This window comes from Gigantopelta aegis, chromosome 6 (assembly GCF_016097555.1).
Source record: "Gigantopelta aegis isolate Gae_Host chromosome 6, Gae_host_genome, whole genome shotgun sequence".
NCBI classification, from domain to species: Eukaryota; Metazoa; Mollusca; class Gastropoda; order Neomphalida; family Peltospiridae; genus Gigantopelta; species Gigantopelta aegis.
This window is the reverse complement of record NC_054704.1, coordinates 48,665,935-48,692,769: the sequence shown is the minus strand read 5'-3', so window position 1 is coordinate 48,692,769 and position 26,835 is coordinate 48,665,935. Positions and strand designations below refer to the sequence as shown.

At 37.3% G+C, this 26,835-nt stretch overlaps 1 protein-coding gene across 1 annotated transcript; it reads right to left on the bottom strand.

Annotated features, from left to right (window-relative positions):
- Window positions 1–404: 404 nt before the first annotated feature.
- On the bottom strand, window positions 405–7,701 carry LOC121374588 (fucolectin-like). The gene is made up of 6 exons (XM_041501692.1): window positions 7,687–7,701; window positions 3,940–3,994; window positions 2,567–2,782; window positions 2,015–2,260; window positions 749–834; window positions 405–518 (listed from the first exon to the last, which is right to left on the bottom strand). The coding sequence occupies exons 2-6, from the start codon at window positions 3,992–3,994 to the stop codon at window positions 405–407; spliced, it is 717 nt and encodes a 238-aa protein (XP_041357626.1). The 5' UTR covers window positions 7,687–7,701.
- Between the last annotated feature and the right edge of the window lie 19,134 nt (window positions 7,702–26,835).

Below are 26,835 nucleotides of genomic sequence, written 5' to 3'. Positions count from 1 at the left end.
ATAATACTACTAGATTATTTTTAATCCCTGTAAGACGTAATATGAAGGCCATGCCCCCCCCCCCTCCCCCTCCACACACACAATCACTTTTTTTTCACCACGTTATCAATTTTCCCGTCGTCCCATAGCGTAGATGCCGCAAGTGATTAAGACCAGCCTCGGTGGTTTAGTGGTTAAGTCATCTGCATAAGGCTGATAGGTACTGGCTTCGCCTCCCGATTTAAAGTCAGTGCACCGACTTCTATCACACTAATCACTAGCCTACTGTCCTGGAAAGATAGTTTTTTGTTGTTGTTGTTGGGGTTGTTTTGTTTGGGGTTTTTTTGGGGGGTCGGGGGTCCAGGAAAGCATGATTGAGCTTAAATGGATATAAGTTCGATAATAATGAATGAATGAATGAGTGATTAAGGTATATACTTACAATTCTGATCACCAGCATCTAGGACGGATCTTATGAAATCATTTTCAGATTGACTATCGATAACGACGAGATCGGCTCCCATGGTCTGACAGGCAATCTGTAATCAAAAATAGGTGATACTCTCTGACAGACTACTAATTAATTAATAGTTTAATGCATTGCGATTTCTGAATTGTTTTTACACAGACACCTACTGTGGCAACATCACGCAGAGAGAGAGAGAGAGAGAGAGAGCGAGAGAGAGCGAGAGAGAGTGAGTGAGTGAGTTTAAATTTAGTTCAAAATAGCAGAGCTGTCAGGTCGACAGAATATTAAATAAAACTATACCCGTGCTTCAAACCATGATTCAACACTATCATCGGCGAAGAGATAGCAGGAATCTTGATTTCGTTGAAATCCTTTGGGACAGTCAGCTGAAAAATTCAATCTTTGTTAAATAGATCGTAAACAAAACGCAAATCGCAGTCCTGCTATACCACACATTTAAAGTTACATTATCTGGTTACCATATTATAACATCATGTACAAATGTGAAATACAAGCTCAAATGCACTTTTAAAAAAGTCGTGTGTGTTCGTTATGAACGGATATCGTCAAACGTATACGCTTGATTCGTCGCCTGTGCCGCTATAGCTCGGCAAAGCACAAACGACAGCTTGTTGTTAGTTTCAGTTAACACGTGCGTTTGACGATTTCAAATTGTAGGGTTCGTCTAAAAAAATTAAAAGAGAAATATTGCGCTGTACGAGTCTTTAGTTGAAACCGGTTTGATCTTGTTTTGGGATCCGAACCCAGTACCTACCAGCCTGTAGACGGTATCCCATCAACGTCAAGATGAAAAAGAAGTAGTGCATCGCATTTGTTATTAAACTTATCATATGGTGTCCCATCAACGTCAACTTCACAAAGAAGTAGTGCATCGCATTTGTTATTAAACTTACCATATAGTGTCCCATCATCGTCAACTTCACAAAGAAGTAGTGCATCGCATTTGTTATTAAACTTACCATATAGTGTCCCATCATCGTCAACTTCACAAAGAAGTAGTGCATCGCATTTGTTATTAAACTTACCATATGGTGTCCCAATCAACGTCACAAAGAAGTAGTGCATCGCATTTGTTATTAAACTTACCATATGGTGTCCCAATCAACGTCAACTTCACAAAGAAGTAGTGCATCGCATTTGTTATTAAACTTACCATATGGTGTCCCATCTACGTCAACTTCACAAAGACGTAGCACATCGAATTTGTTATTAAACTTACCATATGGTGTCCTATCTACGTCAACTTCACAAAGAAGTAGTGTATCGCATTTGTTATTAAACTTACCATATGGTGTCCCAATCAACGTCACAAAGAAGTAGTGCATCGCATTTGTTATTAAACTTACCATATGGTGTCCCAATCAACGTCAACTTCACAAAGAAGTAGTGCATCGCATTTGTTATTAAACTTACCATATGGTGTCCCATCTACGTCAACTTCACAAAGACGTAGCACATCGAATTTGTTATTAAACTTACCATATGGTGTCCTATCTACGTCAACTTCACAAAGAAGTAGTGTATCGCATTTGTTATTAAACTTACCATATGGTGTCCCATCTACGTCAACTTCACAAAGAAGTAGTGCATCGCATTTATAATTGTGCCACGAAGTCACAGTCTTGCTGATTCTGATGTATTGACCTCTTGTGTTAATTGGACATGTCACAGTCACAGCAATTCCAGCAGCAACGGGTGTGGAACCTATAGTTGCACAAGGTTGGGCCACTGCACCAGGCTTGCTAGGATCAGTTTCGAACACTTCAATCTTGATGTTCTTCAAGCGGCCGTCTAAAACAGAAAATACGTAAAACGAAACTGCAAAATTAAGTGGTAACGACTTTATTAAGATGTCGGTAATTACTAGTATATCATTTAAAGTTGACCGTCCCCAAAAGTGCTAATTTAAAAGATTTCTTTACAAACAGTTCTTTACACATATTTTGTCACACAAGAAATTTGTAATAATTCTCCAGTGAAACATATTTTGTGACATGAAATTTGTAATAATTATTCAGTGAAACATGTTTTGTGACATGAAATTTGTAATAATTCTCCAGTGAGAATCTATATACAATTATTATAGTTTAAGCGTACGTGCTTTATCTGGGTTGTGGATAGTAACAGAGTTGATGGTGTGCTTCTCTCCCAGACACACAGTCCAGTGAGGGTTCTTGTCTTTACAGTTGGTGTGTGTACACGTGTCCTGAAAGAACACCTTGCCCGTGTTCCCGTCCACGGCCTGGTCTGCTGTGTACATTTTCTTCCATGTTGAACTCTGTCTGGCGTTGGCTCCTTGAGCGACATTTGCGCCTAGAATAGATCAAAGCGAATCCCAGTAAAATGTTTAAACTTGCGGTCAGGCTTCGCCGTGATCAAATAAAGCAAAACACAAACAAGACAACAATTTCTATTCGAAAGGCATCCACTGTTAAAAATAATATAACTATGTAATGTGTTTGTAATTTCATCTCATGACTGTTTACTGATATCCATAGGTAGCTTTGCAATAATATGATGAAGCTTTTTATACATACCCAAACAAGTATCATTTTCGGCGATTTCAGTGATGGCCGACTGTTTCAACATTGCGACTGTTGCTATGGTAGCGTCCGGTTAAAGCCGCCAAGTGAAACTTGATCTGGGTATGTATGAATTGCTCTATCATCTTACTGCAAACATGACTGGTTAATATGCTTTTGTCGCTGGAGTCGCGCGAAAAATATAGAATAAATTCTCATCGGTATGGTTTCACACGCTAGACTAAATTAATCTGTCGCATCCTTTTGGGATACAGCGACTGAAATCAATAGTTTATAATTATTATTTTTAAAAATCGCTACCAGTTAGGATAAGGCTAGTTGTATGCTTTACAGGTCTTGTTGGTGCTTGACGAGCAGCTGGAATATAGAACATGCAGTTTGGGTTAAAATTTTATATACTGTGTTAAGCTGTAACCTAACCAAAAGCGCGCGACAGTAAAACATCAAAAACAGTATGGACAGTTAATGAATTTGCCATTGGCATACCGTATCTCTACATAGACCGATTCTAAAAGAAGTCATGAAAGAGGTTTTAGAGTATGCAGCCATGGCGTTCTCGTGTTATATAGAGTATTGGCACTGTATAGCGTGCGCCAGTGCACCTGCCGAATAACTTTCTACAGCTTACGTAAACAAAGAAACATCTGACTGCGCATACACAGGGGTGGTCGTGATGTATTATTTTTGTACGGAAAGTTGCACTTTAGCGTCCTCCCCTTGGACCAGCGTCTGGTATAGACGTGCATAACATATTTTGAGTAAGGAACTGTAAATGTTGTACAGACATATTATTATTAATAAATGACACCAGTCAATTCGATTCATCCTGGAAAAAAACTCGGACGGAACAAGCATAACGATTCACATTTTGATTACAATGGCGTTTTTGAGTTACTGATTATCGTATTTTTGCAAGACATGACTTACCGTATGCAGTTCCAACAGCAACTATAATGAGTAAGGTAACCCAGAAAAGCTTCATCTGAAACAAAACAGATTGGTATAAAATGTATTAATGAAGAAAATTAACATAACGTAAAACATTTAATCTTCTAACATTTTGTTAACTTTATTGTGAATTGTTGAATACGAATATATAATTTGCTAACACACCCGGTTGAGATTTATGTTATCTCATAGCGAACTCTCACTAGTTGGATATCGATTTGATGACATCTGATTGGCTTCTCCCGGTCGCCACAGCCATACTTACTGCCCAATAAAATGAGTAGGAACAAAATGGATTTTTCGGAGACATAAGTGAAATTGAAACTGATTAATTTATGACGTGTAAGTCAACAGCAAGCACAAAAAGCGTTGTTTACAGTCTTGTCATAAATGAATAGATTGACTGAAATAATATCACTCAACGTACCAACCCCCAAACAATCACGTTTTTAATTTCATAAAGTAAACTGTTGCACTACATTTCGGCTGAGATATATTTTGTTTTGACATGAGGCTAATCCACGGCAGACGTGGCACCTGCATCTACCTTTTCATTACTCATGATAGTCAAGTCCCATTTCTCAGAAAGGTGCTTATTTATTATGTCCGAGGATTCCTTTAGGATTATATCCCACATACTTTTCTAACCTAATCTGGGTATACTGAATCCGATAAAATATGCTGGCCTTCTAAAAAATTACGTTTAGCAGGTCAAAATTACCAAAAGAAATTGACCTTCTTAGACACCCGTGTAGGAGATCACCGTTATGTATCAAACTCGTATACAACCTATGTTGGAGATGTTTCTGAGAGGTCATGGCACAGTAACCAAAGCGATCAGAAGTAAATATGCGAACTATATTCAAAGGCAAAAGTTATTGAATAAATGAATGAATGTTTAACGACACCCCAGCACAAAAATACACATCGGCTATTGGGTGTCACAAATGGTAAGTATATGAAAATATTATTTATATATATTATGTAAAACCACAGTCGGTGAAAAGTATAATACAATACGTAAAATCAAGGTAAGTATATTTTAAAACTTTGCATAGAAGTCAAAGTGTTTTAAAAACTTTACAATTAATTCTGGATGGAATTTAAGATTCCAAAACATTTCTGTTGCCAACTATACAAAGATAATTGATGATAAGTTTTTACTGGCGTTTATGAAACGTTATAACTAGAGGGGATTCAGAGCAGTTCGCACAGTCAGTAGCGAGTGTGTCCACCTTTTGCAATGATACAGGCCTGGCCACTAAACGCTGGAGAAAGTTCCTGAGAATGCCATTCCAATCTGAGGAAGGATCAGCATGGTTCGGATCCATGTGTCTTGGCGAGGGGTTGTTACGGGTGGTCGGTCGCTACGGGGACGGTCCCTGACCTGGTTGTTTTGTTGATATCGTTGCCATAAGTGCTATATGGTGTTTCTGTGGACGATATTGACGTGCGGCGTTACTCTGCGAGGTCCCAGATTCAAGCAAAATAATTGCATAGATATAGTTAGTATTGCGCCAATATTAATAATATAAACACTATCTCTATTATTTGGAACAGGTTTTAAGCGAAGAACGCAGATAACTCGTCTCCGTTTGATAGATTGTGTGTTTTCGCAGGGTTTGTTGAACAAGGACTCTGGCCGTTCAGAGCAGCTGTTTCGCATTGTAAATAGTTCAATAGGTGAATGTTAAAGTACCGCGATAAGTCTATTTTAAATTAGTCAAACAATAATACTATAGTAGAATTTTATGAAAATATGTGGGGGTTTTCTTGTTTTGTTACTTTTTTGGGGGGTGGGGTGGGGGAATAGGCAGGGTTGAAAATTAACATGAAAACCAAGGTCGCCAGCAGGACCAGTTGAAGAAAAATCTTACTGGCCCTTCTCAAATTCAACTAGCTCTCCAATTATCACATTAGAATTTAACTGCACAAGTAAAATTAAAACTATAGTGTTTTTTGTTGAATAATAACCGTTTGCGTTAAAGAAAACCGATGAATTGACGTTTAACTTCATAATGAATGAAGTAAAAATTGATATAAAAACATGTTAAGTTTTAAACCCATACCAACTGAAAGAAGAAGAAGAAGAAGAAAAAAAAAAAAAAAATCCAGTATAAATAAACATGTTTCTTTACAAAATACTATTAAATTAAACATATTAAATCTCATTTTCAATACAGGGTAAAAGATAATGCAGTAGAAACAGACTAAATATAAAACTGCGCGTGCTTTAGTAAACTAATCTGGGAGTGGCAGTCCTCTTTGTAGCAATGCAAGAGGAATGGAATAAACTTTGTGGTGATACAAGAGGGGTGAAATTCCAAGCAAATGATTTCCCGTGGAGTGGCTGTTCTACTAGATAGAGATACATGGAATCATCCACTGTTTGCCAAATATCTATTTGACTCTGCTTTGTGCAGAGATATGGCTCTGATCATGTATTACGGTTGTGTCATTCAGATTACCTTGGATGTTCCATCAATTGCCTTAAAATGTGTATCACAAAACATTTTAACCTATGCAGTTTGATGGTAATTTGTAAAGAATGTTTGCTTTAATTTACACTGCACTTTTACCCTCAATAAAATGTTATTTGAGACGGTATGGGTTTAAAACTTAATAAATTAATATGTTTTTATATGAATTTTATCTTTATTCATTATGTTGGCGCTGTCAAAATATAGAACATGTTCTAGGTCTTCTGCTGCCAGATCTGTAGTTCGCGCCAACATAGACGCGGCGTGTTTTGTCATATTCGATTCAGTATCAGTGTGTTTCTTTTTTAACTAGTACTATACTCGCCAGACACTAAAATCGATGGTCGCCCAACCTTGGTAAAATTCTTAGTCACCCTTAGCCAATAAAGGTCGCCACGGGCGACTGCTAATTTTCAACTGTAAATAGGTGGGGTTAAATTGGTTGCTTTGTTCTTTTTTAAAAGAGAGATCGCAAAAACTCTTTCATTAAAGGGACATTCCTGAGTTTGCTGCATTGTAAGATGTTTCCGACTAATAAAATATTTCTACGATTAAACTTACATATTAAATATATTTTATTGTTTAGAATATCAGTGTCTGTATATTCAATGTGTTTCTGGTCGTCTTAATATTTGTAAGAAGCCCAAACTTGATTTTGTCGTCAAATAATTTCGTACGTACGAAAAAATCTTTTTTAGGAAATAAAATTAAATTTAACCTAGTACAAATACTAGAATGATCAGAAATACGTTTAATATACAGCCACTAATATGTTATGCCGAAAAATATATTTGATATGTAATTACAGTCGTCAAAAGTCTCTATTAGTCGATAACATCTTAAAAAATGCAGCAAACTCAGGAATGTCCCTTTAATTTTCTTTTGAATTAAATTACATCTACCACTGGGATGAAAATCAACACTCGTGTAGCGGAATATGTTTCAAATAAACAATGTCGACTTTCACACTATTAAATTAGAACCGTCTTGGTTCTCGACAACTAAAGTTTGTTCAGGAAAACTATCCGCATACTACAAGGTAAAACTTGAAAAACGAACGATGTCTATAGAATCTATCACGCATTTCTATAAAACTAATAGAATAATTAACAGAGTCAAAACAAAATTGGAAACAGCGGTTCTCCCTGTTTTACTCCGATAAATGACGGAAGTGCTGTGGTTAATAAAGTTGTCAATGTTTTCAAATCAAATGACTTTAAACATTTACATAATTATCCAAATTTACCTTGTAAAGATCATCTCCAGCAGCAGCTCAGCTTCAAGTGATGATTTACTGTATGCGATGGTTCTCTATATATAGTCTACCGTGATCCACGTTTGTTTATCAGCGGACTATAATAAAAACATCGCCATTGGCATAACCAATCAATGGATATATAGATTTTAATCCGGTGTGGTTCCTATTTTAGGGATGATTATTAAGCATGATTTCTGCCTGAGGGTTCGTATGATAAATCACGTACCTTAAAATATTGAAAATTAGTGAATATATATATTTCAAAACATATTTTAGATAGATGATAGCACTGCTCTTCAAAAGTTGTTAAAGGTGAGTTTGCTGCATTGTAAGATGTTTCTACGATGAAACATACATATTAAATATATTTTCTGGTTTAGAATGTCAGTGTCTGTATATCCAATGTGTTTCTGGTCGTCTTAATATTTGTAAGAAGGCCAAACTGGATTTTGTCTTCAAATAATTTCGTACGTACGAAAAATATTAATGAAATTTAACCTAGTACAAATATTAGAACAATCAGAAACGCGTTTAATATTAAGCCACTAATATTTTATGCAGAAAAATATATTTGATATGTAATTACAATCGTTAAAAAGTCTTTGTTAGTCGATAACATCTTAAAACGTGCAGCAAACTCAGGAATATCCCTTCAAAGCACATGCAATGTATTATTCGTTTGCAAACGATTTCAAACCCATAACCACCTAATAGGGCATTTGTAGTCTGCTTAATATTAAAACTATTTTCTGATACCCTCACTCCAAAGATGTTAGTTGTACTTGTTTCCTATGTTTGCTGTCAACATCTCTTTTATAATGGTTTTCGTTATTACAGAGTAAAATGTTGGCAGAATCATGCACATCTAAACGAGGTGTTCGAAACATGAATGCAATACACTGTGTTGATCCAATGTCGAAATGAGCATGTATGTAAATTGGGAAGGTTATGTTACTGCTTGGTTCTAAAGTACAAAAAGCCATTGAAAGGTGATTGGCCATTAGACAAACTATTATTTATTTCATTGCCTATGAATACATTCCCTATGTTGCCCGAATAATCCTGTAATCTGGAATCTATATCTCTCAAGGAATTTTAGAGTAAAAGATAAACGTAGATTCATCATACTTACATTGATATAGATCATGCCAAACAAAACCTTAGAGCCCAAGGTAATGTCAATGGTAAAACACAGCGAAGGAAGGAAATGTTTTATTTAACGACGCGCTCAACGCATTTTATTTACGGTTATATGGCGTCAGACCTCTGGTTAAGGACCACACAGATATTGAGAGAGGAAACCCGCTTTCGCCACTCCATGGGCTACTCTTTTTTCGATTAGCAGCATATCTTGTATATACACCATCCCATAGACAGGATGGTACATACCACGTCCTTTCATATACCAGTCGTGGTGTACTGGCTGGAACAACAAATAGCCCAATGGGCCCACTGACGGGGATCGATCCCAGACCGACAGCGCATTACCACTGGTCTACGTCCCGCCCCCTACATGACAGTGAGACCGAGACACAAGGCGCCACTGCTTAAATCAGTCAACAGTGGTCAGACAAAAGCAATGGCTACTAATAAAATAAATATCGAAAGAAAAATAAATCTGTGACAAAAAAACAACCCAAAAACATTTTACCAAAATATACGATGTATCATATTATAAAGCATAAACACGTACTTATTGTTTATTACAGTAATATTTGGACGGTTATGTTATGTAAGTCTTGGTGTCACTTTAGATCTAATCTGTTTTTATTTCATGCAAATCGCTTAAAGCTGCAGTGTCTGGAATAGTTTTATTATTTAAGCATTTAGAATAGATGATCCAGTTCTGTTTGGTACATAAAAGGCCCACCACATCGCTATAGTTTCGCAATGCTCGCTTATCTACATTATCTAGGTCAACTGCAAATCCAATTGGCCAGCTTGTATTTCTTCAATTAGCGGGACGCCAGTAGAACTGGAAATTTACGCGATTTGCGCAGGCGCTGAGCTTCTCACGTGATTTTGAACAAATTTAACTGTCTTGATTGAGGGGTCGTCTTATACCTCCAAAATATATTTATATCCATAGAGGTATGGTACAATACCTTTCCAGGGGTCGGTGGGGCATTTGCCTTGAAATTTTGACAGTGACCAGCGGTTGGCATACGCGTTACACGTAAGGGGGCGTTAATAATTACGTAACGCTCTAGGGGTAGAGGAAGAGGGCGGTATGTTCGATATACGTAACATTTATGAAATGAAGACTATATGTTATTTCTATTCATTAACTTAGACCTAAAAATGTGGTGTTTATTTTAAATTCGCGGTCGGTCTAGGATCAATCCTCATCGGTGGATTGGTTCCAGCCAGTGCGCCATGACTGGTATATAAAAGGCCATGGTATGTGATATCCTGTCTGTGGGATGGTACATATAAATTATCCCTTGCTAAAAAAAAACAACATTTTTTTTAAATGTAGCGGGTTTCCAAGGCGCGTGTGCAGGGTTTTCAGCGGGGTTGGGGGTTATAGACTGCGTTGAGCGAAATTTATATGGGGCCATGTTCCCCCAGAATATATATATATATATATATATATTTTTTTTTTTTTGGTCAGGGAAGGGTTTCGACCCTCAATACCCTCCCCCTGCACATGCGCCCGTTTCCTCTCTTAGATTACATGTCAAAATTACCAAACGTTTGACATCCAAAAGCAGATGATTATTAAATCAATATGCTCTAACACTGATGTAATTAAACAAAACAAACTAACTTTACCCTTTCCAAACGAAATAATATTTATTTGAATTTGTCGATTTTACCACACGTAAAACGGTTATTTTCTACTTTAGTATATTTTATTAAAAATATATACATGTATACATGATCAATGTGTTATACAAACTAAACTTTGAAAGTTCTACAAACACTTTATAAAATATTAATTCTTAAATAGGAAGGTACGATTGTCGATAGTACGTTATGAAGATCAAAACCGGTTTTGACGAAAGAATAGTACGTATCCTCAACCGAACGTTCTTTGTAGAGCACATTATCATTTCATTTTTTGAGACGAACCCTACAATTTCAAATCCGCAAACGCACCTGTTAACTGAAATTTACAACAGGCTGTCGTTTGTGGTTTTCCGAGCAATGGCCGCACAGACGACGAATCGAGCGTGTATACTTTTGACATTCTCCGTTCATAGCGAAACACACACGAATTTTTTAAAAGTGCAGTTGAACTTGTATTTCATATTTGTGCATGATATTATTATATGGTAACCAGACACTGTAACTTTAAACTTAAAACAATATCGACAACGACAATCAATTAACTGACCTTTAGAATAAACCCTGTAGTAATGGAAAATGTAATTGGTATTTTTATTTGCGCGCATGTGCTGTTTTTAGTGTGAGTGAAAACTACAAGATAAATTTTGATTTTGTCCTAGAATAATGTAAGCTAATAATGGTTTCTTTCTACCATAACATTGAATAACAGTTGTCAAATAGTAGCTCTACTAGATAATTATGGCGTATCCAGTCCATTACAATAAACCGACGACTTCCAGATTAAAAAATATATATGCAATGTCTTCGAATCGGTTTGAGCTCTATTTTCAGAAAGACCCAACCCAAAGCCACAGAAGCTGAATCTGGTGTGGTCAAAATATAGAACATGTTCTATGTCTTCTGTTTCTGCAGTTCGCGCCAACACAGGGGAGATTCAGTGTCTTTTCTTTTTTAACCGGTACCATACTCACCACGACTTGGCAACGTGATTGGGACGGTGAGGTTGCGAACAAGCTTCATACTATCAAGCCAGTCTTGGGAGTGGCATATAGACGGTGCAGGAAGGATGAAATAGTCTTGTGTCGTGCCCGCATCGATCATACTCACTTGACCCATTCATTTATCTTAAAGAAAGATCCTCCACCTCAGTGTGAGCACTGTCAGTGTACTCTGACTGTGCGTCACATTTTGTTGGAGTGTCAGTTTTTGAAAGAAATTCGAAAAGATATATTTGGTCAGAGAAATGTGATGGAATCCTTTCGATTCCATCCAGAACTTTTATTACAATTATACAATTTTCTTCGATTTTAATTATATATACTGAATTTTATTACAATAATCCTTTAATTTTATATAACTGTTGATATTTGTATGATTTCATACACTTTTCTTGCAGTCATAGTTTACACCCAATAGGAAATGTATTTTTTTTGGGGGGTTTAAACACTGTTGAATTTTATCCATACTCACAGCCAGACCCTAAACTCGATAGACCGGCCTCGGTGGCGTCGTGGCAGGCCATCACGGGCACTTTTCTTGCATTTTTTACCATAGTTTGACTCCGCTGGGCTCAATAGCCAGTGATGTATTTTTGGTTGCTGGGGTACACTGTTAAAAAACATTTGCCAATCGGAAGAGTTAATTCATTCCTCTCATACTCTTAACCAGATGTCTTACGCCATATAACGTAAATAGATGCGTCGTTAAAACGGACTGCTTTTCGGCTTCAAACTCTAAAACGGACTGCCTTTTGTCGTCCCTTAACTTATAAAGGGCGAACGGGTGGCTGCTAATTTTCAACCCTGAGCATGTCACTAGAAATATGTAAAATGTGCTCGTTCGACTTGAGGTAATTACACATGCCGAGGTTGACACGTACATGTATAATAAGTTGATTAAAGCCATTATGCAAACAACTACAGCAATATGTCCTTCTTAAAGGTGGGTTTTCAGTCATGTGCAAATTACCTTTTTGAATACAATGAATTCCAGCAAGAAGGAAATCAAATTTAAAACTATCGGTGATGTGCTAACACTCTAAACATCGACGGAGAATTCTATTGTATCCAAGTTTATTATTTTCACAGGTTCAGTTTCATGGCTTAAAGAGACATTCCTGAGTTTGCTGCAATTGTTAAAGATGTTATCGACTAATAAAATGTTTCTACGAATAAACTTACATATTAAATATATTTTCTTGTTTAGAATATAAGTGGCTGTGGCTGTATATTAAACGTATTTCTGATCGTTCTAATATTTGTACTAGGTTAATGTTCATTTTGTTTCCTAAAAAAATATTTTCAGTTTGGGTTTCTTACAAATATTAAGACGACCAGAAACACATTGAATATACAGACACTGATATTCTAAAAAAAAATAAAAAAATTAATATATAAGTTTAATTGTAGAAGTATTTTATTAGTCGGAAACATCTTACAATGCAGAAAGGGACATTCCTGAGTTTGCTGCAATGTTTAAGATGTTATCGACTAACAGAGAGACTTTTTGTCCCTTTAAAGCTTTACAAACGAGTAATAAGAAGCTGGAACATCCTTTAATTGGGATGGTCATACGAAAGTGCGTCGTTTTATCCAATGGCAATAAAGACATATGTTGTTGGTATCAGTGGTAATGGAAAGGCAGATTCAGCGCCGAGTCTGCTTTGGATTTGCCTCAGGTCAGGGGTGGGGTTTTTTTGTATATCTCCCATAAAACTGGATTTAGAAAATAATGTTCGGGTTTTTTCTGATTAGATCATACCTCACGGGTATGGAGGAAAATAACAGATCAGTAGATCGTTAAGTAACGTGTATATTACTGATAACAATGGATATGTGTTTCAGCCTTGTTTAAACACAAGCTTGGCGGAGTAAGGTGGCCACGACACCACACAACAGGCACTAAAAAAACGTACGAGAAACGGGGGCACCCCCCCCCCCCCCCCAACCTCCCACCAACATCCTTGGTCAGAAATATAAAAATTTGGAGTCAAAACCTCAAATTCAGGTGTAAACAAAATCCAGGTAATGCAAATCGTGAAACATCATCGACGTACGGGCTCCCATTTTTGGTAGGGGGGCAGGCAGGCTTTTTGGCCGAATCTGAATATTTTTGATATTAGCATTTTATCAAACAGCTATATAGGGTTTCAAACGAATCACTGCACATTTTTACATGAATTACAACTAATTTTTGATGGGCATCGGGGCGGTCTCAGGTTAACACCCCGAATATTTTTATCATTTTGCACGAATTTAAGGTTCTGCTCCAGTATTGGGGGGGGGGGGGGGGATTACAACCCCTAACATTGTGTTTGATCTTACGCATCTGAAGAAAGATCGTACAGATGCTATTGTGTACAAACAGTTTTTCATAGAAATTCAAGACGGGTACCGTGATTACATTCCTGTGTATACAGATGGATCAGGGGAAGGGAATTCTGTGGCTCCCATTTTGAAGGAGCAGGCTGGTTTTTGCACGAATTAATTCATATTCCATATTTAACCCATTCATTTATCTTAAAGAAAGATCCTCCACCTCCGTGTGAGCACTGTCGGTGTCTTTTGACTGTGCGACACATTTCGGTGGAGTGTACCCATCTGAAAGCAATTCGAAAAGATATATTTGGACTACGAACTGTGATGTAATCCTTTCGATTCCATCCAGAACTTATTCTACAATTTTTACGTGATACTTTTTTAATTATATATATCTGTGATATTTGTATTTTTATACAGTCCTTTACACTGTGTTTTTATTTAACTGTTGAATTTTTATATTGATGATGATCATCACATTGTTGTTGCATTTTACCATAGTTTGACACCCAATAGCCGATGTATTTTTCGTGCTGGGGTGTCGTTAAACATTCATTCATTCATTCATTCATATTCGTATTACTGCGAAACAGCTATATAAGGCTGCAAACGAGTCACTACGCATGGATTACAAATAATATTGAGGTTAGAATGATGTTAGCCATAAGCCTACGAGACGGTGGGAGGGGGGGGGGGGGGGGGGGGTATTGATGACTGTGAAACGCATACACCTTACATTTGCTGAGAACCAAGCAGTGACAGTGTTGATAACAGTCCAAAAGATAAATTTGTTAATACTATATTTAAAATCAGTATACGGTACACCAACCCTGGCATGAGGCAAATCCAAAGCAGACTTGGCAGCAGAATCTGCCTTTTCAGTACCCATGATACCAACATGGCTGGGCACCCAAGAAAATACAACATCTTTATTGGCAATAGATAAAAAGACACACTTTCGTATCACCATCCCAATTAAGGGATGATCCAGCTTCATATTGCGTAAAGCGAAATTGAGTCTGTAAAAATAATAAATTTGGATGCACTAGAATCCTTTATTTTTTCCAAAGCTGTAATGACTGCCCAAACTTCAGCACTAAAGATCGATGCTGAGTCCGGCAGTCTCATGGAAAGTATTGTGTCTGATGGAAAAACTGTATCACAAGCCACAGAATTCCCATCCCATGATCCATCTGTATACACAAGAATGTAATCACGGTCCCTGTCTTGAATTTCTATTAAAAACTGTTTACACCTATCCATTGAGCCTTGCGGAGCACACACTCAGGGTTTGGAGTCGGTATCTGGATTAAAAATCCCATGCCTCGACTGGGATCCGAACCCAGTACCTACCAGCCTGCAGACCGATGGCCTAACCACGACGCCATCGAGGCCGGTAAAGTATCTGCCGATGTCAGAGGCTAAGTCCGAGGTGGGCGTGCCTGAACCTTCATTGGATATGGGCACGTAAAAAAAGTTCCCATCCATCCATCACAGGCCTCGGTGGTGTGGTTATGGCATCGGGAAAATGGCTGGTAGGTACTGAATTCGCAGCCCGGTACCGGCTCCCACTCGGAGCGAGTTTTAACGACTGAGTGGGTGTAAGACCACTACACCCTCTTCTCTCTCACTAACCACTAACCCAATATCCCGGGCAGACGGCCCAGATAGCTTAGATTGTGCCCAGGACAACGTGCTTGAACCTTAATTGGATATAAGCACAAACACTAAATTAAGATGAAATTAATATTGTGGATCTGCTATAATTTCACTTATTTTACATCATAAACATGGGTGGGGGTGGGGGGGGGGGGGGGTGTTGCAATAATCATTCAAGATACTGTCCCGAACATGGAATAATAGTCAATGAAAAGAGGCAAATTTGCTTGGTAACAGGTAGGATTTCGAAAATAGGAGCTGGAGAAGTCCAAATGTATTAAACATAAAATAATTATGATAATAACCTTACGAACTCCATTTTCTTTGGAATTCGAACCACGGACTTTCAACATGAGGGTCCAGACCTCTACTAATTGAGCAAATAGGAAAATTCGCTCCATCAAATGTCAGTAGAAGCACTTTATGCTCAAGTTCAAGTTCTTTATTGCGTTAAGTTTTGCAACTTATCAGCATTATAACAATGAAATACAATATTATGTACAATAGTGCCAAACAATGGAGAATAACTTATATAAATGCATACACATATACCAATAAAACAATCCATCTATATCTATATATAAACAATCAGCTATATGGGTCACACAAATATAGAAATATTAAGTTGTTTGTAGTAATAGCATATCCCTCATTTTGTTCGCCTGTATTTGCCAAGGTTATTTATCTCCTTATTGTTTGTAGTTGACAATAGCTGTATTAGTTTAAAAGCACTGGGGTTCTTGGAGTAGTATTTCTTAATAAATCTATTTCTTAAAGTTTCGTAACGTAGATACTGAAGAATAAAATGAAACTCATCCTCAATCTCGTTAATATTACATAGTGTACATACTCTTTGTGTTCTCTCGATATATTTGTACCTACCAGCTTCAATATTTAGCCTGTGTGCACAAATTCTCATTTTGGTTATTTCTTTTATGTTACGTGAATCAATTGGCTTCGTCAGATATGTTTGTAATTGATATTCCTTTATTAAGTGTTTATTTAGTGATCCTTTTGGCGACCCTGTTATTAAACTGTAGGACTTTTGTTTAAATACATCAAATATTCTTTCTTTAATTATGTAATAAAAAAGATATGGGTATGGGTCGATTTCCACATATAACTGAGCCCAAGCGTATCTAATATCTGCTTAATATTCGTTATCCAAATATGTCCATACTCATACATTTCCTCGTACACAGCCTTTAAAATGCAATTACTGGTACTACCGAAGTTTATTCAATATTTAAAAATTCTCAGCTTTCTTATAATAGCTAGTGGAAATCGTCCCAATTCTCTATAAACAAAGTAATTACAAGTTCTGATATGTACACCCAATAAACATTTACAAAGTTGTATAATATGCAAATTGTATAATATGCAGAAATCAAATTGACATCTCGTTACAATGAATGAATGAATGAATGAATGTTTAACGACACCCCAGCACGAACAAAACATCGGCTACTGGGTGTCAAACTATGGTAATGCAAACAAATTAAGTGATGATCAACTACAATAAAAAAATTCAAGATTTAAACCAAAAACACAGTGTAAAGAACTGTGCAAAAACACAAATATCACAGATAGATACTGACTTTTACTCAAAACTTCAATGTTGTGCTGTATTGTCCATTCTCAAAGAGAATGTTACACCCCTGCACCACGGTGAGGTTAAGGCACACGCAGGGGTGTGCTGAGTAGTGCTGCAACGATAAAGCGGTATACCGGTATATCGCGATGATCCATCAGCTCGATACGAACCGCGGTACAGTTTTGTGTATCGCGATTTTTACACGTTATTGTTTTCTTGTATCTTATTTGACAAACAAACAGAAAGTGTGCAAATAACCATGCATACCACTCGTCTGTTTACGCGGTGACTTTAACTTAGCGATGGCACGAACTGGGAGCAGGCGAAAAAGTACATGCTTTTTAGCCTAGGAGATCATATCGAAGTCGATATAGTAAAGTAAAGTTTGTTTTATTTAACGACGCCACTAGAACACATTGATTTTTTTTTTATCTTATCATCGGCTATTGGACATCAAACATATGTCATTCTGACATTGTTTTTTAGAGGAAACCCGCTGTCGCCACATAAGCTACTCTTTTACGTCAGGCAGCAAGGGATCTTTTATATGCACCATCCCACAGACAGGGTAGTACATACCACGGCCTTTGTTACACCAGTTGTGGAGCACTGGCTGGAACGAGAAATAGACCAATGGGTCCACCGACGGGGATCGATCCTAGACCGACCGCGCATCAAGCGAACGCTTTACCACTGGGCTACCGGTCGCCCCTCGATATAGGTGACCGTCTAGTATGTGGAATATTTGTCATTGTAATGTTGGTTTGGGTTTTTTTCTCACGATTTTTGTCTGGAGGAAATCTACCGGTAATTAAAGGTAGGTCCTAGTAGAGTACAAAAATGTTCCCTGGAGTTATCTCAAGCTGTCAAATGTCCCAATGGTGTTATCTGTTATTAACTTTCTGGACACAGTACTGAATACTCGTACGTTATATATATATATATATGGTAATTAAAATTCATACATTTTATTCCTTTCATTTATTTATTTCATTATGTTAAATTTACACAATTGGATTTGTTTCGCTTCTGCCTTCATTAAACAAATCCATAAATATCAGATATATATCGCAATACATACTGCAATACGGTTTGTCGTATCGCAATATATCGCAATACGGTTTTGATCGTATCGTTGCACCCCTAGTGCTGAGTGAAAACCCCAGACTTCCGATCCATAATTAGTACTAGTACTGCTACATACTGCCTTATTAACAACGCAGATCCTAGCTTCAACACGTAAAATTCGACACTAAGTTTGGTTAAGTTACAAACCTGTAACACATTTGGATAACATTAAAAGAGTGAAACAAGAGTGTGAAGTTGAAACGGTGAAATACCGTTAAACAAAGATGTGCGTTTTAAAAAATCTAAAAAGAAAAGAAAAGAAAGCATTTTGTGGTATTCGAAACACCAGTATGACAAGAAAAACTTCGTTTGTACGGAAATGGATAATCTAAACAATAAAATATAAGTGAAGTTTGATTTCAGTGATCATACACGGCTCTAATAGTGAAAACAATATACATTAGTGTTTAAAAACTAGGGTCTGTCCCTTTAAGTCTAGCTACGTCTCGGGACTGTGAGCCAACATCAGTTGAACTCTAGGGGTCCTGACTGGGTTATAATTGTATTCTTGTGTTAAGGGGGAGGGACGTAGCCCAGTGGTAAAGCGCTCGCTTCATGTGCGGTCGGTCTAGGATCAATCCCCGTTGGTGGGCACGTTGGGCTATTTCTCGTCCCAGCCAGTGCACCACAACTGGTATATAAAATGCCATGGTATGTGCTATCTTGTCTGTGGGATGGTTCATATAAAAGATCCCTTGCTTCTAATCGAAAAGAGTAGCCCATGACGTGGCGACAGCGGGTTTCCTCTCTCAATATGTGTGTGTGTGTGTGTGCTTTTGTAGGAGATATCACTGGCACTATAATTTGCGATATCCCCATGTGATATTTTCCTAGGAGATATTGCTTCTTATAGTCTTGATTAATTGTCGCAAAATAAAAGCGTGATAATGGATGATGACAAAAAATACCCTCCCCCCCCCCCCCCCCCCCCCGCGTGTCTTGTGATATAATTTTTCAGCACTCGTTGATAAAAGTTACAAAAAACACTGGGGTGGTGGTGGTGTAGTATCTCCTCCCTCTCTCTCTCTCTCTCTCTCTCTATATATATATATATATATATAAACACAGTATATTATATTTTGAGTAATTAGCAATTCAAACTTGTTGATATACAAGCAATTTCATAGACGGCATCATAGCACTTAATTAGTAATGTATATACATGACGTCACAGCATGCGGGATTTGATGAAAATATTTACAGAAACAAGTCATTTTGCAAACCCCTATAAAAACTAAAAACCGTGGTGCAGGGGTTAAAACAATCTAATGAGAATGGCCAATACAGCACAAAATAAATATTTTGAGTATAACAATTCATTCAATCTGTTTTTATTTGGATATTTGCAGTTTTTTCCCCCCACTTTACCATAGTTTGACCATATTTGCTAGGCTGTCATCGTCGAATTTTTTGTGCAATTGGGGTGTCGTTAAAATTAGCTCCCCATATTACATGTGGATCTAAAGACATTACATAGGGAAAATGTCCACCAACAAAAACCTTACTGAAAATCGATTTTGTTGATTAAAAAATAGTTAAGTGTGGTATCAAAATTATCCTGGGGATATACGACATGGGGGGGGGGAATTACGAATGCCTTAAAAGGGTTTTATTTTATAAAACTAAATAATTGTAATGTAAAACTGAAGATGATAATAGTATTTTTTTAATTTTATAAAATAAATAATTTTTAATGTACAAATTGATTCAAAGTTTGATAACCCACCCCGTACTTTATGTCGCAGTATGGTTGCGCTGTTTCCATATTTGCTAGGCTGTCATCGACGAATGGATTATTTTAGAATTTGTATGCTAATTAAAATTAGTTCCACTAAATGGCGAGTGTAAAGATAGCCATATTTAAATTATTATTTACAGATCAAATGTTACTGGTCAGAATGGGCCAGGTGATTAAAAAATAATTTGAAAACATCACTGAATTATTCTGAGGGTAAGGTTTTGATTGGTGGAATGAGCTCCAACTGCCTGTCTTTAGATCCAGATGTAATAGTGGAGCTAATTTGTAATTAGATTGGCTCAAGACTGAAATTTAGTTTTTTTTAAATTATGAATAAATTCACTAATTTTCATCTATGTATGAACCGGACTCGATAACCCGTCGTGGCAGGCCATCGGTCTATGGCTGGCTGTACTGCGGCCACTAATCCCATCGAGGCCCGATATTTAATCCAATACCGTATGCTCCCAAATGAGTGAGTGCTCCGCAAGGCGAAATGTGATTAGGTCAATATTTAACTTATTATTTACAGACGAAATGTTACCTGGTTCAACAAAGGCCATGGTTTGTGCTACGCCTGCCTGTGGGGGGCGCAAATAAAAATCCCTGGCTGCCTTCTGCGTAAAAAAGAGTAGCCTATTGGTGGACATGAGCTCCAACTGGTTGTCTTTAGATCCAAAATGTAATAGTGGTCCTAATTTTAATTAGATAACCGTCAATAAAATGTGTTGAGTGCGTCGTTAAATTATGAATACACTTCTTAGTTTCTTTCTATGTATGATATGGGTGAGCCGCCTCCAGTTCCTTTTCGATGCTTCTTCACTCTGGAAATATCCTTTTTTGCTTTCAGTTTCATTCGTTTCCACAATTCCTTTATTTGTAAAAAATCTCGTTTTACTGACGACTGGGCATTAAATTGTTGGAGTATTTCACACCAAATATTTTTTTTTTTGCATTGTTTGTTTTCATGTCTGTTTTTTTGCTTTCGATTATTTTTATGTATTCTGTAACAAGATCAAGTAGTAATTGTTTATCTTGTTCACTAAAATTACTTTTTTTCCTCACTTTATCTTCTGAGATGTTGCTGGTCGTAACAAGTATAAAGTAAGGTAACAGCATGCACATTTCCTGCTTATGTCCCTTTCCGAACTGGAGATAACAAAACCACGCATTTTGCATGGGTTAACACAGGTGAAACATACACATGTGAAATGCATCACGGGTGTGGGTCTAGGTCTAGTTTTTCAGCGTTTTTTGTAAACCAGTGTTAAACCTAGGTTTCAACATAACCCAGTGTTACGAAACCTAGAGATATGAAATCGGCCCTTAGTGTTCAATTTCAAATCACACCCTTCGCACGTACAACATCACGTCACGTGCTTCACGATCAAAACAACTTGTGCGTTTCCTCATGCTCTTTGAGTGGGAACATTACCGCAGATTGTGCACTTATTTTGAGTTTTGTATCTTATTTCTTTCTACAATTATTGATATTTGAAATTATTTTTAAAGCGGCAGTATCCATAATATTTTTATTATTTAAGCATATAGAACAGAAAATCCAATTACGTTTGGTGCATATATGACGCCGCACTACGCATTGGTTTCACTACGCTGGCTTATCCAGGTCAAAAACAAAGCTAGTATTTTTAAAGTGGGACACTTTTGACGGGCTCGTACCGATCTCGGTTTTCATTGGCTTATCACAAGTATAGAATTCCCCAACAAGAGATCACGTGAGATTTCGCAATTTTTGAACAAATGTAACTGTCTTGATTGAGGGGGGTCGTCTCGTATCTCCAAAACATATTTATATCCATAGAGGTATGGTACAACACCTGTCCAGGGGTCGGTGGGTGGGGGATTTGCCTTGAAATTTTGACAGTGACCAGTGACGCGTTACATGTAAGGGGGTGTTACTAATTACGCAACGCTCTAGGGGTAGAGGAAGAGGGTACTGTGTTCGATTTACGTAACATTTGTCAAGACTATATGTTATTTTTATTCATTACTTAGACCTAAAAAGGTATTTTTTGGAAATGCGCGGTCAGTCTAGGATCGATCCCCATCGGCGGGTATATAAAAGATCATGGTATGTGATATCTTGTCTGTGGGATGGTACATATAAACGATCCCTTGTTAAAAAAAATGTAGCGGGTTTCCAAGGCGCTTGTGCTGGGGTTTCAGTGGGGTTGGGGTTATAGACTGTGTTGAGCGAAGTTTATATGGGGCCATGCTCCCCCAAAAAATACATTTCGAATTTTTTTTAAGCTTGGGCAAGTAAGGGTTTCGACCTCCAATACCCTCCCCCGGCACCTGCACCTGATTCCTCTCTAAGATTATATGTCAAAATTACCAAATGTTAGACATCCAACAGCAGATGGAAGGAAGGATAGGATATGTTTTATTTAACGACGCACTCAACACATTTTATTTACGGTTGTATGGGGTCGGATGATAATTAAATCAATATGCTTTATCTTTGATGTCGTTAAACACCCCCCCCCCCCCTAACTTTACCGTTTCCAAACGAAATAATATTTATTTGAATTTGTCGATTTTAACACGTAAAATTAAGACGTGAAAACGTTCATTGTCTACTTTAGTAAATTTTATTTAAAAAATATATACATGATTAAAGGGACATTCCTGAGTTTGCTGCATTTTTTAAGATGTTATCGACTAACAGAGACTTTTTAACGAATGTAATTATATATCAAATAAATTTTTCTGCATAAAATATTAGTGGCTGTATATTAAACGTGCTTCTGACCGTTCTAATATTTGTACTAGGTTAAATTTCATTTTATTTTCAAAAGTTTTGTTTTTCATACGTACGAAATTATTTGAAGACAAAATCCAGTTTGGGCTTCTTACAAATATTAAGACGACCAAAAAAAACATTGAATGTACAGACACTGATATTCCAAAGAAGAAAATATATTTAATATGTAAGTTTAATGGGAGACACATTTTATTAGTCGGAAACATCTTACAATGCACCAAACTCAGGAATGTCCCTTTAATGTATTACTAGTATACAAACTAACATTTGAAAGTTCTACTAACACTTTATAAAATATTGATTCTGAAATAGGAAGGTACGACTGTCGATAATACGTTGTCAAGATTAAACCGATGTTAACTAAAGACTAGTACCGTATCCTCAACCGAACGTTCTTCGTACAGCGCAAGATTTCTCTTTTAATTTTTTGAGACGAACCCTACAATTTGAAATCGGCAAACGCACGTGTTAGCTGAAACTGACAACATGCTGTCGTGTGTGCTTTGCCGAGCTATGGCGTTACAGGCGACGAATAAAGCGTATACGTTTGACGATATCCGTTCATAGCGAAGACACACGACTTTTTTAAAAGTGCATTTGAGCTTGTATTTCATATTTGTACATGATGTTATAATATGGTAACCAGGGAATGTAACTTTAATGATGAATAGTTAAAACAATAAATGGCGAAAACACAACAACATTGTAAGCTACTTAAAGCTGTAGTCCCTGAAATATTTATTAGTATTATTATTATTATTTAAGCATTTAAAATAGATGATCCAGTTCTGTTTGGTACATAGAAGGTCCAACACATGGCTACGCTTGCTTGTTTACATTATCTAGGTCAACTACAAACGCAATGAAGAGCTGTGTTGGTCGGACGCAAATCCAACTGTGACTTTACGCTATTTGCGCAGGCGCTGAGGTTCTCACGTGATATTGACCGCATTTAACTGTTTTGATTGAGGGGTCATCTCATAACTCTAAAAGATATATCCGTAGACGTATGGTATAACATCTTACCAGGGATGGGTGGAGGATTTACCTTGAACGTTTAACAGTGGTCAGCTGTTGGCATACGCGTTAAATGTAAGCCTAAACACAATCGCATAATTGTATTGGACATTTGTTTATTGGCAAGAATGGTCGAAGGAACACGGGTTGCATGTCGGTTGTGGAAAGGTCGGACTGACCTCACAAATATACACGTGGTTATCAATGCAATCCTCTGGGTGCCATACAAATGCCCCAGTGCTGCCGTCGTCGCCACTTGTTTGGTGCTTCAAAGATAGACGGTGGTCGTCTGAGTCATCATCACCACCCACATTTCCCAAATCCAAGAATGCTTGTAGCGAGTTAGGGTCCACTGCGTTAGGGTCAATCCACATCCACATCGTATGGTCGTTCAACTTGTGCAGTCCGGCGAAATATTCCACTGCGTTTATAAAGTAAAACAGTCATTATGTGTAATTAGTATCTGGTCATTTCTAGGGATACGCGCTATTACCGATATATTATCATTTCAAGCGCAAGTACATGTTGTTGTGGGTTTTTGTACGAATACGATTTTTATTTTTACGACTGATGAGTGAAAACCATATTTTTTTACGAATTGCGAACCAATAAGTGAAAATATGACTTACACATACCATGAGTTGACATGAACATGGTATTCTATTAAACACAATGAAATGGTATAGTTATTATTTATTACATAATGCATATATATCTGTATTGTTATTCGTCAAAAACCAGTCATATGACCTTCCGTAAATAGAGGCTATTTCATAGTTGGGGTTTTTCGAATACGATTTTTATGTCGCAATTCGTGAAATATGGTTTTAATACATCACTCGTTGACATAAAAATCGTATTCGAAAAAAACACCATGAAATGGTCTATTTATTGTATACATCTTTCCTAATTTTTGACAATATCTTTCGCTTTTTTGTTAATATCTTTTGCTTATCCTATCAAAAACACGTAAAGCTATGATATATTTCTTCCCATGGAATTTTTCCAGAAAATCTACATGACCACAGACATTTGAAAAGAAATTTGAATACAAATTATCTTTATTTAATTATTAAAGTAACATTTATTTGATAATACTGCCGAGTAAATAGGTCTCCACGGGTACTCGAGTACTCGGGCACGGGCCGAGTCTGGCAAACTCGAGTCCGTTCACAGGACTCGAGTACCTGTGTAAGGAAGAACGCTTTCATTTAATTATATTTTTATGTCATTTTGCCATATGCTTACCACCGGTTACATTATAGGGCTATAAGACAAAGGGAAAACAAAAGTTGAATATGTGGAATGCAATACAATGGCATGATTTGGCATCCATCTTCACCGCTGGAATTGAGATGCCTAATACTATTTTATTTTATTCCCCAGTCTCATTATCTTCTTCGGAAGTGTCCGGTTACTCGGGTCCGGGTCGAGTTTGACCCTCGAGTACTCGAGTCCCAATATTTTGGACTCGTGGAGGCCCTACGAGCAAACATACCTTACAAAGCGATCCTCCAATAACCTCCACAAAAACAAATCGAATCGAAAGTCGTTATATTTTAACTTACACTCAATGAAAAAGCATTGTGTCATCATTATTTAGCTTTGTATTCAATTCGTTTTAGATATTTTATCGTAATTGCACTTCATATCCAATTTTTTTTATAAGTACAGTTGTTTAAATTGCATTTGTTTATTTTTCAAATACGATCAGATGCATTTGTAATCATCAAACTTAAATACGAAGAAACGAGAAAAAAGTAAATACGATTTCTATATTATTCACTTTAGCTAAAATACAGTGAAAATATGACTTTTCACCGGATATTACTTTTTATGGTTTCTGCAGATGTATATATTTCATTGCTATGTATATAATAAATAGTGATATTGCCCTGAGACTGTCCCACCAGTCCGATCAAAAGTTATTTTGACCTAGGAGATTTAACCAAACAAAATAAAGATGAGACAAAATTATGTCCAATTAATAAGTAGGTAACGTAATGCAAAGCCAACTACTAATTCTAATGTAAACATTTACAAACTTGTAAGAAAACGCTTTGTTGTCGTTCAACAAAAAGATGACGTATTTATTCATACTGAGATTAATTCCGCACATACGACAAAGACAAGGTCAGTAATCGTCAAATTGTGTTAGGAATATCTCGCAGATTTAGAAACGTACATGATACATCAAACTGCATTTGGAATGGTATCCCGGGTACACTGACTGTAAGAGAGCTAGACGGACATTTAGAAGGTTATGCGCCCTCATTAGTCAGAGACCAAACTATGTAATTGTTTTAGCAATCGCTGCCCAAAGAGTAGTCAAAGATTCCCGCTCTAATACCACAATAATGCTATGTTTGACGTCAAATGCATTTACATCGATAATTTTCGAGTTACATGATTTAAAAAAAGAAATCCACATATTAATCACTAATGCACATAGTGCAGAAAGAAATCCGACAGCACCCACATTCAGCTTAGCTTCGAAAAACTTCGGACAGCAGATTTCTAAGGTCGCGGACCTGTATTTTGACGTAGCGTCACATGATCGCCCACTCTGTGATTCCGTCTTCCAGGGACCGCCTCATACAATAATAAGACAGGTGCCCGACAATCACCGTTTTGTTTATCTAAACCACTAGAGCACACTGATTTATTAATCATCGGCTAATGGATGTCAAACACTTGGTACTTTTGTCATAGTCTTAGAGAGGAAACCCACTACATTTATTTCTATTAATAGCAAATGCGCCATTCCACAGACAGGATAGCACATACCACGACCTTTGATATACCAGTTGTGGTGCACTGGCTGCACTTAGAAATAGCACAATGGGTCCACTGACGGAGATCAATCCTACACCAACCGCGCATCAGGTGAGTGCTCTACCACCTGGCTACATTCCGCCCCATCAATCCTGGACGCGTGGCATCACACTGACGAACCGGCGTCGTGGCAGGCCATCGGTCTACAGGCTGGTAGGTACTGGGTTCGGATCCCAGTCGAGGCATGGGATTTTTAATCCAGATACCGACTCCAAACCCTGAGTGAGTGCTCCGCAAGGCTCAATGGGTAGGTGTAAACCACTTGCACCGA

Excerpts from the sequence above, each read along its gene's own strand:
- LOC121374588 (XM_041501692.1), bottom strand. The coding sequence starts at position 3,994 with ATGAAGCTTTTCTGGGTTACCTTACTCATTATAGTTGCTGTTGGAACT. Across the intron at positions 2,783-3,939 it reads TGCTGTTGGAACTGCATACG|GCGCAAATGTCGCTCAAGGA; the intron begins GTAAGTCATGTC and ends GATCTATTCTAG. Across the intron at positions 835-2,014 it reads CGTAGATGGGACACCATATG|CTGACTGTCCCAAAGGATTT; the intron begins GTAAGTTTAATA and ends TGAATTTTTCAG.